General features: G+C 40.0%; 1 protein-coding gene across 1 annotated transcript; it reads right to left on the bottom strand.

The window, feature by feature from the left end:
- Window positions 1–1,639: 1,639 nt before the first annotated feature.
- Window positions 1,640–15,280, bottom strand: LOC124133056 (ubiquitin-conjugating enzyme E2 H). Its single transcript, XM_046497267.2, has 7 exons — window positions 15,140–15,280; window positions 13,690–13,766; window positions 12,139–12,213; window positions 10,746–10,785; window positions 6,630–6,682; window positions 5,752–5,880; window positions 1,640–2,341 (listed from the first exon to the last, which is right to left on the bottom strand). The coding sequence occupies exons 1-7, from the start codon at window positions 15,190–15,192 to the stop codon at window positions 2,223–2,225; spliced, it is 546 nt and encodes a 181-aa protein (XP_046353223.1). The 5' UTR covers window positions 15,193–15,280; the 3' UTR covers window positions 1,640–2,222.
- Between the last annotated feature and the right edge of the window lie 68 nt (window positions 15,281–15,348).

Raw genomic sequence — 15,348 nt, 5'->3', positions numbered from 1 at the left:
TCATTAAGATACAGATAAGGGTTTTATCATCACAAACCAGACTCACATACTCCAGTGATGAGGACAATGCACTGTGTGGGAAAAGCTCAAACAAAGCCTCACTTTGGACAGATTGCCATGGAGATCACATTTCTTATCCAATAAAATGATTGTTCCAAAATTTTAATTTCATCCATCTGCCATAACTTGTGATGAGTCATCTGCCATAACTTGTCATTCATTTTACTCAGGAAATACAGGTTTTTCAAGGACAATAAGACATGTTAAAACAATAACATGGCCAAGAAATAGGGGGGAGGTCACATTATAAGGGAGGTTAAGGGGATGTGAGTGAGTGAGTCGGTTCATTCAACACCGCCCAAGGGACACAACTCTGCACAGCGTATTGAGGCGCCTTAGACGACTGGGCCACCTGTTCAACTGGGTTGGGGGGAAGGAACATCACATTAGTTTCAATGATGAATTCCCTCAGCTCATGAACTAAAGTTTAACAGGTTAGGTTCGTCTGGAAATTATCACACTAATGTCTCAAAATATTTTAATGATAATGTCCTTGTTCTTTCACCCTGGAGTCAATGAGTCTGGGATCACAAACTACATAACAAACAATCTCTGCACCTCCACACCCACTCATCACAAACAGTCAACATTGTGGCAGTCATGTACAAGCAATTCACTTCGATAATTCCATTCCACATGTAATATTAACAATAATGTCAATATGATATGTAAATCATAAACCAACAAAATATGTTCAAACGCTTGATGAAATCTCAAAATATATTTAACAAAAAACAACACGCTTCAATATTAATCTTGTACGTTTAATTCTGATTCACTGTTGATGGTGCCACAATCTTGACTGTTTATGAAGACAATCTTGTTTCCACTCCCGGTATCCATGGTAACAATCCCATGACCAAATATGGTCAACATCTCCAACAAGTATCACTACGCACACAAAGAAATAGGGCAGGCATGATCACAGCATCAGTTGGGTGACTGAAAACTATTCCAATATGGCAAACTAAATTTCCTAAACTTCCGATGTCTAACTTATTTTCAACTGAGTACATCCAATGTTTGGTGCCAAAATATATTAACATTTTGTGAAATTAAATTTCTGGTCCATTTTCACTTCGCAAAAGCCCACTACCTAAGTCAATTATTCCAACATCGTCTTTAACCTGAGTTTGTGAAATACACCACAGTGATGACTAGATTTAAAAGAATGTTGATATAGGAATTTGTTCTCTATGTGAAATAGGAATTTGTTTCCTGATGTGAAACAGGAATTTGTTTCCGATGTGAAATCGGAATTTGTTTCCTGATGTGAAACAAGAATTTGTTTCCGATGAGAAGAAGGTACAGAGGACAGGGAAGCCTGGTGCACAAACACTACACGTTTACATCATATCACTGATGATGACTTTCCCCGTTAAAAACAACTGAAATCGATAAAGAAACAACGAAGATAAAATTCCTGTGATAAATAATGAATCCATTGAATCAGCCTCTGTCAACCAGCTGATGAGCGACGAAAACACTGTACATGAACAAACTGCGGGCTTTCCTTAAGTAATGTGACTAAAACTACCATCCTGTACAGACAGTGGTGCTGGTGCTAGCCAATATGAGATGATGGCGATGCAAAATATGATGATGAAGACGACATCTGATGATGACGGCACGCCACAATCAACACACTACCAGGAGATCGGACCTCGTACTTTGTCACAACTGTTGCAGCTGATATCTTTGCAAACAAGCACAACCATTTTGGAAACAAATTTTCATCCAACAAAATACTAATATAGTACTTCAGACCAAACAATCTATTACCAAACAGTTTCTGTAATCAAAACCTCTCATTTTCGTATTTCATAAAAATAATTTCAAATAAGAATTTTTCATATTGTTCAGATGTGGCCAACAGCTTGAGACTATGTACATTTATGTTTTATTTGAATTCCCCTATTGGAATGAGCGCAAACAAAAAGATTACAGTTTATACTTTATGTGGAATTTCTGCTCCTATAATAAAATATTTCAAATTCTTGTAATGGTTGGCAACAAAGTACGCATTTCCCCGATACTGGAGTCGAACACAGGCAACTATTTGTCTTATTATAACATATCCCGGTGCCTTCTGCATGACTGCAAGAATGTTGGATCTAGAGTATTTACAAATGAATTATGTACAGATTAAATTAAATGAGATGTTAAAGCTCCATATCCTGAGCTTCGTCTTCAGAGAAATCACTCATGGAACTTTCACTAGATGAGGATGCATGTTCTTGCTCTCTTAATGCCTCTTCTGTAGCATATTTCTGAACATATTCTGAAAAAAAAAAGAATGAAGTAATGGGCACATGGGCAAAGCAATACAAACAATATCAATTTGAAGTCATCTGTGTTTGGTTCATATACACAAAATTTCAGCCCCATTTTTCTAGAAAAAATACAGTTACACATCGATCATGATGATATATAAATAAATGGTTAAATAGATGGTAAAATAATGCAATTTTCAACATGAAAATGCTGCCATTTACATGATTTAAAATGAAATAAATTCTGTGGGAATGGTGAGCAGTGTTTAATCATGTCATTGCTATGATGATCAATGCAAAGATAAGACAGATATACACTAAACACACACTGGGAAATATCTAGACCTGCTGAGAAGCTGATATCTGGCCACAAGTCCACAGAAAAAGTGAGTACAAGTTCCAAAATTGGAATTAAACATTTCCCACATTATGTTGTAAAACACTTAATAGTGATAACCAATGATAACTATAATGCGATGGCATGTCAGAGGAATCCTACTTATAAACCTGTCACCATGTTACCCTAAGTTGCAAAGGTTCCTGACAATCGGGGAAACCAGCTCATCTTCCAAACCCAGGTTTTGAAGCGGTTCTCTTCAAACCCAGGTTTTGAAGCGGTTCTCTTCAAACCTAGGTTTTGAAGCGGTTCTCTTCAAACCTAGGTTTTGAAGCGGTTCTCTTCAAACCTAGGTTTTGAAGCGGTTCTCTTCAAACCTAGTTTTTGAGTGAGTATGGTTTTACGCCACTTCTAGCAATATCACATCAGAAATAGGCTTCACACATTGTACCCATGTTGGGAATTAAACCCGGGTCTTCAGCGTGACAACCAAAGGCTTTAACCACCAGGCTACCCGACTGTCCCACCTAGGTTGTGAAATAGGTCACTTCTAAACCTGCTTTGAGGTTTTACAATTAACGTTTTATAAATTTGCCTCTCGATATGAACACAATTGTGTTTGATGATTGGCTACATGAAAATTCCATGACATGAATCGAACCTGCAACCTCACATGTCCTGTTAAGTTTTGTCACCTACTGTTCTCCCACTGAGCTACTGAGTAGGTGATGAGAAGTTGTTCAATTTATCATGTAGTGACTCCAGCTAGTCCAAGCTGCTCATGTTTTTTCTCTCGCATGCTTTGATCGAAATTCCTCTTATACCACGACACACTTTACTGCTTCACTATAAGGTATGTCAATGTTTTATTTTATCTGGTAGATTCTGACTTTTATATATTTGAATAAAGACAAAACTTCAGTCAACTTCAGTGCATACGTGACCAGATCGTTTTAAAGAGTATCTGAATACTTTTTTGTCAGAACTCTGTTCAAACATTTCTCAAATGGACATTTTGTACCCAACTCTTGAGACCTACTGTGGTTATCCGGGTAGGATGTGGGGTTACCATCTTCCCGAGGCAAGTAAGTTAACTGACTATAAAAGTCCAGTTTCCACCCTTGCCGAACTAGGCTGGTATTATGGAGTTACATTTTGGCTGGACTAACGAGTCTATGAATAGTCCAATCAAAATCACGCACCGAAATCAAAATCCGGTACGTAAACTGTCGAACAGATTTTGGTCGATTGAAGGATTTGCAAAGCATGTGCATCGCCAACTCTTTGTCAACAGATATTTTCCAAATCTTTTCATGTTTTAATCAAGGTGCTCACAAGATTTGATGCATTTCACGATGTAAGACCCATTTTATCACAATATAGATCTTGATTATAGATCAGATCTTCCTGACAGGGCGCCACCATTTTGGATGAAGCGAGTGATATGAGAGGTGGAATCTCATTGGTTCAGAGGAGAGGCTTAGAGGGGACACCAGTGGTAATAGCCACTGGTGGCGCTACGATCGAGCCCAGTAATTCCAGCCTAGTTCGGCAAGTGTGGAAACTGGACTTTTAAAGTCAGTTAACTTTCTTGCTTCGGGAAGATAGGGGAAACAGGGGGTTGGGTATCTTGGAAGTAAATTTGGACTCATCCCAGCCCTACTCTAGACAATAACTGAAGTACAGACAACTAAGCCTGGCACATCTGTAGGAAGGGGAAGTAACTGCTGATGGCAATGCACAATCACCAGCCAATCAGCAACAGCAGCCCTCTCTGATACCTAGTTGTAACCCTATGAAGATGCTGACATACCTATCACACTTTGTGTTATCACTGTCATTACATTTACTGTTACAGTGTAATCTGATAACAATGGTAACCTAAGCAATCTTGCCTCCCTCAACAACAAAACAAACACTGATGTTTATCCATGAACTATCAACAAAGGCCCACAGCAGTGACAATGGGGGAATATAGCAAAAGTTTCCAATGTTCAAATTTTCATTTTGTGACAGTTAATTCAATACGAAAAAATATTCCATCCACAATTTGAATGTCCACATATTAAAATAGCCAACTTCAGTAATCTAAATCCTTAACTGTAAAGTGTACAGGATGATACATCTTTCCTACTTTGTCCTTGAAATCATGTTTTCTCATAACATGTGGTTTAAGGAAACATAATTTCCAATTGCCAAGGCAATCGGGCCTACTGCCATCTGTACTAGAACATGGAAATCTTAACCTTGGTCAATTTAAAATGGAGATCTTTGTGCATGAATCTGCTGCTGTTATAGGACAAAGAGACTGTTGTGTTGTCGTGGCTACAAAATCATCACTAATATGTAAATACAACACCATACAATTTAGAATCAGTTAACTTTGGTTCAGGAGATGCTTTCAGGACATTTTAACAATAAAAAAAAACACACCCTGATTTAAAACTGTAACTATCAGGCTTAATAGTTTTGTTCATTTGTTTCTTTCTGTTTTATGCTGCAGTCAGCAATATTCTGGCCATATGATAGCAGCTTGTAAACAATGAAGTCGGGACCAGACAATCCAGTGATTGACATCATGAGCACAAATCCATGCAACAGGGATACGATAGCATGCAATGAACCAAGTCACCGAGTCTGACCACCCAAACAATTTGGTTGCCTCTTATGACCACCATAGGCTGCTGGGGACTTATTCTTACCCGGTATCTCCACATGCTAGTGAAACAAGGAGATGGTTAGGCTTTTAATCATGAGGGAACAGCGTAATTTGAATGGATGTCAAACTTAGTGTCATTTGTACCAGAATCAAATAAAAAATGCAGCTGTGAATGAGTGAGTGAGTATGGTTTTACGCAACTTTTTATCACAGCAGGGGACACATCAGAATGGGCTTCACACATTGTACCCTTGAGGGGAATCGAACCTGCAGTCGTTCTCATAATGAATGCCTTAACCACTGGGCTACCCCACTGCCCCTAGCAGTGAATGAGTCAAGGGTCATACCATTACAGAATGGTGACATGAGACACTATAGTAGCAAGGAAGACTTGACCAATGCATCCTAAAAATCTGACTCACCTCTAACTTTTTTCTTGTATTCCTCAGGTTTGTGTAGATATAGTGCTGCGGCATCCCCGTTTAAAGGATCTATGGGGTTGGGGTATGTCAACAGCTGAGGCAGGAAGGACTCAAATATGTTGGACAGGTCTGAAGCAAATGTTCAAACAAGAGTCACCAATACTGCCATAACACATGCTGCAAAATAACCTGCCATGATAACAGGCCTGGTTGAAGCAGACCAGTGGTTGACTGTGTGAGCATTTTTGTTTGTTTGTTGTTTAATGCCCCACTCAGCAATATTCCAGCTATATGACAGCTGTCTGTGAATAATCGAGTCTGGACCAGACAATCCAGTGATCGACATCATGAGCATCGATCCACACATTTGGGATACGATGACCAACCGATCCTGTTAGTCGCCTCTCCCAACAAGCATAGTTGCTTTTTATGGCAAGCATGGGTTGCTGAAGACCTATTCTACCCCGGACCTTCACGGGTCATGTGAGCATTAATCCAATCATTGAACATGTTGAATAAAAAGGTATTGATTGAAAAACTGCTTTTGTCAAAATAAATAATGGTGTAGTCTTCTCGTTTTTTCTTCACATAACATCATAACAATATATGCATATATTTATGGTGTTGTGGCCATGGTGATCCTCATTACATAGTCATCATTTGTATGATAATTATGATAATAGCTTGGCTGTGTGCCTGCATACATTACACTGCATAAAAGAAATCAACATATGTTCAGGATGTCGGTGTTCACAACATAGAACTGTGGCTGAAAGCTTTATGGCCTATTATTGAACACATGAAAAAACAAGGCTATGTTCTGTGTATTGTAAAGAGAATCACACGCTATGTAAATAACACCATTATCTCCAACTCACCATACAACGCTGTCCATGCCTGGTTAATGACATCTAAACACACTGTGCCAGATCTGAAAAACATGGCAATGCATCATTATTTTCTAGTCAAATAACCTCATCATAAATGTGGGGCATTCAACATGTTAATAGCCTGACATACTGCCATTTCATTGTTCACTTCGATCAAATAACATAGAGAACCCAAAACATGTCTCTTCTACCCCAGGACACCCCTTATCTCTTGATCTCTAAACGACCTTCTCAGAATATACATGTATCCAGATGGGTGCAGACAAGCAGGCCTGAGTCTTATTTTGGGATACGTAGACTAACATAATGAATATCCAAATTCATGTAAATTATATTCTCCTCACACAACACATTGCAATGCTTATCCCACAGATAGCAGTGGGGTCGGCCGTGGGTCGTACCACTAGCACTACAACTGCTGTCAGTCTGTTAATGTATGGCAGTTTCAAATCACCTTTGTACCACAACTGCTGTGTGTCTGTTAATGTATGGCAGTTTCAAATCACCTTTGTACCACAACTGCTGTGTGTCTGTTAATGTATGGGAGTTTCAAATCACCTTATCACCACAACTGCTGTGTGTCTGTTAATGTATAGAGTTTCAAATCACCTCAGCACCACAACTGCTGTGAGTCTGTTAATGTATGGCAGTTTCAAATCACCTTTGTACCACAACTGCTGTGTGTCTGTTAATGTGTGGGAGTTTCAAATCACTTTAGCACCACAACTGCTGTGTGTCTGTTAATGTATGGCAGTTTCAAATCACCTTTGTACCACAACTGCTGTGTGTCTGTTAATGTATGGGAGTTTCAAATCACCTTAGCACCACAACTGCTGTGAGTCTGTTAATGTATGGCAGTTTCAAATCACCTTTGTACCACAACTGCTGTGTGTCTGTTAATGTGTGGGAGTTTCAAATCACCTTAGCACCACAACTGCTGTGTGTCTGTTAATGTATAGAGTTTCAAATCACCTCAGCACCACAACTGCTGTGAGTGTTAATGTATGGCAGTTTCAAATAACCTTAGCACCACAACTGCTGTGAGTTTAACATATAGGAGCTTCAAATCACCATAACACTAAACTTGTTGAACAGTGCCCGATCATCACCCAGTAATCACAGTCCATCCAACCTGGACTGAGGCTTAAAGCAAGTGATCACATACGAAAGAAGTGACACATCATACTTCACTGCATGAATCCCCTTTGCCATAATGTGAGATGGGACCAATAACCAGACACAGCATTTTCAGGACACATCTGCAGCGTGACTGTTAGTGTGAGCACCTCGTAATCTCGGCACATGTGTCCTCAGGGAAAACCTAGCCATCGTAATGGACATGATGGAGCAAGTATTTCCTTCAAATCAGGGTGTCCAGAACGGCTGGCAAATGACAAGGGGGTAGGCAAGTGAATGTTTAATGTCTTGGTCCGAAATATTCCAACATCACCTTGTCAAGTACATGATTGAGTCCAGATCTGGCAAACCAGTGACTGACACAATGATCAGGGTGCAATGAAATCAGTCAAGACAAAGAGCCTTCCCCCATCTCCTAGCTCCTATGACAAGCATGAGGTACCCAGGGCTTATTCTGAAGGAATGGATTGAGCTTACAAAGTTTTTTCTTCTGAAGAGGTTAGAGGAATGAGGTAAGACAACACACAATCAGCCAGGTCACTTTTGTCACCACATCAGCACCTGATCCTCAGTTACTCAAAGAGAGAGGAGAACTGGTAATTTTCAGAGTTGGCAGTCCACTGGGACCGGCAGTTTCAGAAGCCAGTGGGAACACTGCACTACCACAGGGCGGGACTGAGGTGAAACAGTATTTCACTCATAGTGAGTTGTGCATGCACTTTTGGGTCAGTTTCAAAATGATAGCCCACTGAGATACCATGACAGTTTTAACATGGATACCCCACTCAGACACCATCTTCCCGAGGCAAGAGTGTTAACTGGATATAAAAGTCCAGTTTCCACCCTTGCCGAACTAGGCTGGTATTATGGAGTTACATTTTGGCTGGACTAACGAGTCTATGAATAGTCCAATCAAAATCACGCACCGAAATCGAAATCTGGTTTGTAAACTGTCGTGCAGATTTCGGTCGATTGCAGGATTTGCAAAGTATGTGCACCGCCAACTTGTTGTCAGCAGATATTTTCCAAATCTTTTCATGTTTTTAATCAAGGTGCTCACGTGATTTGATGCATTTCGCGATTTATCGACCCGTTTTTTCACAATATAGATCTTGATTTTCGTCCAGATCGTCCTGACTGGGCGCCACCATTTTGTGTGAAACAAACGCAAGTGATACGACAGGTGGAATCTGATTGGTCCATAGGAGAGGCTTAGAAGGGACATAATTGGTAATAGCCACTGGTGGCGCTACGATCGAGCCCAGTTATTCCAGCCTTGTTCGGCAGAGGGTGGAAACTGGACTTTTAAAGTCAGTTTACTCTCTTGCCTTGGGAAGATGCTCAGACACGGATACGGACTCCGAGTCAATCAGTCCTTGTTTTATCTCCTAATACCCAGCTCCAGGCAGGGTAACAACAAGTACCATGTTTTAACATCTTTTGGTATGACGCGGCTTGGGTTAGAACCACTGATCTTCCACTCTCCGGGCAGACACTCTTTCCACTAGACAATGAAGGCGGTCACTTGACCAGTAGGACAATCAAATTTGGAAAGATATGGATAGCAACACCAAAGGTCAATACCATCTCTGATATACAGAATGCAGAGCATGACATCTAGAACAGACATGTCACATTATTCAGGTAATATTGTGTGTGGAGTGGGAAGCAAATGGGTGAAAATAACTGTAAGGACTTCCTGCAAAGGTGGAATAAAAAAACACCAACATTCTTATCGTGACCAAGGAAAAATTAATTTACACATGACTTGAGCCACAGTGGGGAAGTAAATCACATTACACCCGATCTTCAGCCACCCTCCAACATGGGACCAAGGGCCTCAGTATAAGCAAGGTTATTAAGCTTTAAGTCTGACTAGCTTAGCACTCAATAGTAATAGAAATACACATGCACAATAAAGTTTCTTTTGTCAAGTTTTGTTCAACTGACAGCTTATTGTGGAAAATTGAACTAAAATCTACTGAAAATGATGCCAAAAGACAGGACTGTGTTGGACACAGACTGCAAACAAATCCAGGTACAGTCAGTTTCTGAGCAAAATTACAGAAAACGCAAGGATTTATCTTGACCTGCTCAGGCCTATAATCAGTCTAAACCTGCAGCAAATGTCAGTGAAGGCTTGCTGTCGTTTGTAATCAAGTAACGAACTCAGGCAAATTCACAAAATGGAGGGGTGGTCGGGTAGCCTAGTGGTTAAAGCGTTCACTCGTCACGTCGAAGACCCGGGTTCGATTCCCGACATGGGTACAATGTGTGAAGCCCATTTCTGGTGTCCCCCGTCATGATATTGCTGGAAAATTGCTAAAAGCGGCGTAAAGCCATACTCAATCAATCACAAAATGGATCTAACAAATTCCCTATTCATGTAATAATTCATATTATGACATTGTAGATGGGACTTGTATTTCACTGGCAACAGAACCTATAAGGGGGGTTTGAGGCTTTAATGCTTAAGTCTTTCATCATTGTATTGAATGCCATACTAAATCCCTCTGAATATGAGCAAAATAGGAACTTAAAAAATCTAAATTTTGACCAAATGCTTGTGTCCCACTTTCCTGTCAAGGTCACGAAGTTTTGATCCTGGATAAATCCCTGTGAAGTCATGAATGCACTAGCATAACTAGTGTCTGTCTCAGGTTGTTTCCTATGGTCAATTGTCACTATAGTGAGTTAGAGGGAGTTGAAGACCTAACAGTGTAATAGCTGCCTACTGTAGGCAGTCAGGTCACCATGGGCTCCCTGATAGTCCCTCATCCAAGTACTTTCTACACTCAGCTGCCATTGTGGCATCTAATCCACACTTTGCAAACAATAATTGGGTACATGGGGACTATCTGCACCCACACTCGATAAAGGTCACAAAACAAAACAGAAATCGTATTTTCAACAACCACACACATTTTAAGAGTAGTGTCAATACCACAGGACCTTGACAATACTTACACTTCATCAATATTTGGGTGGTATATTCTATTCATGAAACCTGCAAAGACAAACATACATTTGTGAGTGTAGGAGATATCAATACATTGTAAACTCTCAAAAGATAGACAAATAAATTTCTGTCATCACAGCACATAACATTATGCATAAATGTGTATATAACAATTACGACCTTGATGTGACTCTTTGTATTGCAATAAACAAAGATGTGTCAATGATAGCACGAGCAGTGTTTGACATTAAGGGTGGGCCTGGTTCTTATGGGTTTGCTCCAAAAGTATTTCATTGAAGGCATTTCTTAATTGTTAACATTTATTTAGGGTTATGATCATGACCCCTTGACCGAAGCTCTGGATACTGTGTAATGTAAGGAGGTTCTGTTTGGTTGTTGTTGAGTGCCGCACTCAGCATTATTCCAAATACTGTATATCGCTGTGTATAAGGCGAGTTTTTAGTACCTAGAATGAGGGGGTTAAGAAGGGGGGTCGTCTTATACACGGAGTCAAAGATCTCACGTTTTTTCGAGTTTCCTAAGGCCTAGACGTAAGACAAACATGTGGTCAAAGCTCCACACATTCATAAAATTAATCATGTGACACATTATTGACAAAGACAATGTGTTTTTTCGAGTTCCAAAGTAATAGTGGTGCACATGCAATTAGTTTCCTGTCTGCATCCGCAAAGATTGATTGATAAAATGACTTCAGTGACTTTAAACATAACTATCAATTGGAGACCTGGCTATGTCAATTGAAAGCATGGCTCTCATTGATCAGAAGAGTATGGCTGTTGAATGTTTCATGTCACCAGTGCATTAACAATTTGCTCTCCATGATATCTGATGCATGGAAATACTTCATGAAAAAATGACAAAAATCGGGGGAGGACAAGCGTAATAGCAACATCTTAGCCTCAAAATCATAAGTATTACATCAAAATCGTAATGGTTGATGTGTTACCTGGAATGAAAGAAGTCTTTATTTTCTGAATGTGCGTACAAATATTCTCAAACTTTAATTACAATTACTATACATACATTGGTTGTGTCTCTATGCTATCAGCTGTCAATAGTCATTCGAATCGCTAGTGAAAAATAATGAGTGTTGAGGAGGTTTTAGACAACACAAAAACTGCATCCAGTTCCCTCAAATGTCATTGGTGCCAAAATAACATAGTACATCCCAAAGAACACACAGATATTTCCTGAAAATGTCCTGACTCTTGGAATTAACTAACAGGGGTTCCCTGGACCCCTAGTTTTGAAGGTTAAGGTAAAACCCTTATTGAGTTTCCTGCATTGTATTGAGCATCGGCTTGTAACTAACTGTGTTGATATATACTTATTATGACAGAGAATAACATTACAGTCTTAGTTACTTAGACATTATTGTACCTATTGAGGGTGACTTGAATGGGTACTTCTCTGGCAAATCTACCCGGACCTTCCAGACGCCACCTTCATAGGGTGCTGAAAGTAAGAGACGTTGTCGGTCAAAACACAGTCATCACATGGGCATCATCATAAATAAATGTCCATTTATATGGTGCCAAACTCCACATCAATAATATGCTCAGGGCGTCTAGAATGTTAGTTATAAGTAGGTTCGAAAGGAAAGTCTTCAGTTGTGCTTTGAAAGCAGAATGAGTTGGCACTGTCCTAAGACAGTCTGGAAGAGCGTAACTTCATGGCAGCTGCTATGATGAAATATTGAAGGCCACGTTTTTCTGTGGATTTCAAGGCGATGCTTCCGTCCATAATCCAACACTCAGGATCACAGAGGGAGCAGAGCCATGCCTACATTGATACGTCAGAGACAGAATCTTTCAGTCCACTCTTGCTCTAACAAGCAGGAATCGGAAAGGCAAGGACAGCATACTTGCAGCTGAAGAACATATGGAGCTCCAAGGTGGTATCCAGTCGCATGAAGATCAGGCTGTTCAACTCCAACTCCAACTCCAACTCCAAGTCAGTGCTACTGTATGGAGCCGAGACATGGAGGACAACGAAGACCACCACCAGGAAAGTGCAGACTTTCATCAATAGCTGCCTGAGGAGAATCCTCCAGATCCACTGGCCCAACACCGTCAGCAACTCAGACCTGTGGCAGCGTACCAACCAACTGCCAACCGAAGATGAGATCCCGCGCAGAAGATGGGGATGGATTGGGCACACCCTGAAGAAGCCAGTCAGTAACATCACCAGACAGGCGCTGTCATGGAACCCCCAGGGAAAACGTAAAAGAGGACGGCAAAGAAACACCTGGCGACAGGACCTCGAGGCAGACAGCAAGAAGATGGGACACACCTGGAAACAACTAGAGAGGGCAGCCCAGGACCGAGGACTCTGGCAGACTGTTGTCTGCGGCCTATGCTTCGGGAGGAGCGATGGCATAACTGAACTTGCTCTAACTGGCAACCAGTGAAACGACATAAGTACTGGAGTGATACTGTCAAACTTGCAGGTCTTTGTTACAACACGAGCTCAGGGTTCTGAATTCATTGTAGCCGAGAGATGAGGACCTGGGAGACCTTGTGAAGCAAACTGTTGCAATAGTCGGTGCGGGACAGTATCAGAGATCTAGCCAGGGCTGCTGCTGTCTCCTCAGTAAGGACATGGAGCCAATCAAATTGTGCCAATATTGCAAAGATGGAACTAGAAGGATTTACATATTTCAGTGACTTATTTCTCCATTGTCAAGTTGGATTGTAAGTGCACAGTGTATTGTTAGTCTAGTCCCAGCAAACAGGTACCTTTCTATATCACACAATGACACAACATGGTTGCTTCCTGTTTCTGTCAGGTGATACACATTTACAATGAAATTCATTTTAAAATATTCAGCTTACATATCTAAATACAAATTCAAGAAAGAAGAATTGTTTGCTTACGGACTAAACCGATTGTAAAGGTACAGAAACAAAACAAAAATGAAATTATACTCACTTCCTGGTGGACCATAAAACTTCACCATAAACTCATTCAGGCCTCCAAGAATTGTGACCTCATGCTTGCTTTCTATTCTGAGCAGTTGTCAAGGATCATCACAAAATAGATCAATATATAATGCTAAACATCAAAACTGAAGCTTCAACTTAAATGACAACACCCACCATATACCTGGTATGAAAACATGTTTGTGAATAGTTCACTCAAATAATAAATTGATTATAAAAGAAAGGATTTTCTTATCCATGATAATATGTGACATTATTATCAGACAAAGTTTGCTTACAATGGCACATGCAGTAGTCTTTAATATTGTATCACATATTATCATTATCATGTAAGCAGTCATAATGATATTATCCTATGTAACCATGGTAACAACGATGGTACAACGTAGGAAGTATTTGAATTATGTTGTATAGCTAAAATAACAAAATGAGCTCTACACACATACGTATATAGGCATATTTTGAATGCTTGCTAAAGTCACCATAATTTTACAATGAAATCTATGTGCTAATCACTTTCATTACAAATACACAGTCTGTTTTCTGTCATCAGTCAAATTACTTAACGAGCAGAGAGCGAATTAGTTCAATTCATGCTAATCCTTCAATTGTAAGAAGCTTAGACTTGCCTGAACAATGCATGTGCACTAAATAACATCTGACTAGTTATTTAACTACTGACTTACAAGCTAGTGGTTGAATTTGGTGTGTGCCTTTTGAATAAGCAATGAATTGTTTACATTTGCTAAATTCTTTTTGATCATCAAGAGTTTACAGCATTAACAGATTTCAAGTCTCATATGCTCACACAATTAATAAAAGCATGTTGTATCCACTTATCATTGCTTACTTTGCATTCACATGTTAGGTACGCCAGTCTTAATTTTACAATGCTAACAACTGTTTCCATGTAATGGATGTTGCAACCACTTACCCTTGTAACAGTAAAATGTTTGGGACGCTAAAGTAACACTTCAAGACGAACAAATGTTGCCACTGTACAAATGTTCGTGAAAGGTTCGAGTTGCATATAAAGCGATACACAATATTGACTGGTTAGTTTCATTGAGAGCAGGGCTGTTTCACGGTCACATACCTGACAACAACATAACCGTGACCTGTTTACCTACAAACGATGCAATCTGGTCTCCCTCGATAAAATTGGAACGGTCTTTTGCATGACCTTATTTAGGATGACGAACATGCAGCGTTCCACATATACATCTACTTGAAACTTAAAGCATATAAGACGATATAACTTTAATCGATTATCCATGCATGAGAAAACGGTTGGGGTTGCCAGCTGACAAAAATTTATGCCCTTTCGAGGGCCCGAGCCCAAGTGAAACGAAATTTATGCCAACGAGAAGTTAGGTGACATTTGCACAAATGCCTACTAAATTGATCAACACCACACAAATGCTGTGAAACTAGGATACAATTTGACCACGTCAGTGTCCATCCGTCTTTTACCGGGGCTTGGGGACGACATAGTGAGAAAATTTCACCTAAATAACCCGTCCAGATCTGTCTTCTTCCACAACAACAACAGCTATGGCGGAGTAGATATCTGCTATGGGAGTGACGTATCCTGGTCACGTGGTACATATAAGCCACGCCTATTTGAAACATAAAATCCAATTTTTTG

Source organism: Haliotis rufescens, unplaced genomic scaffold (assembly GCF_023055435.1).
Source record: "Haliotis rufescens isolate VD_foot unplaced genomic scaffold, xgHalRufe1.0.p SCAF_23, whole genome shotgun sequence".
Taxonomy (NCBI): domain Eukaryota; kingdom Metazoa; phylum Mollusca; class Gastropoda; order Lepetellida; family Haliotidae; genus Haliotis; species Haliotis rufescens.
This window is presented reverse-complemented; position numbering and strand designations above follow the sequence as displayed.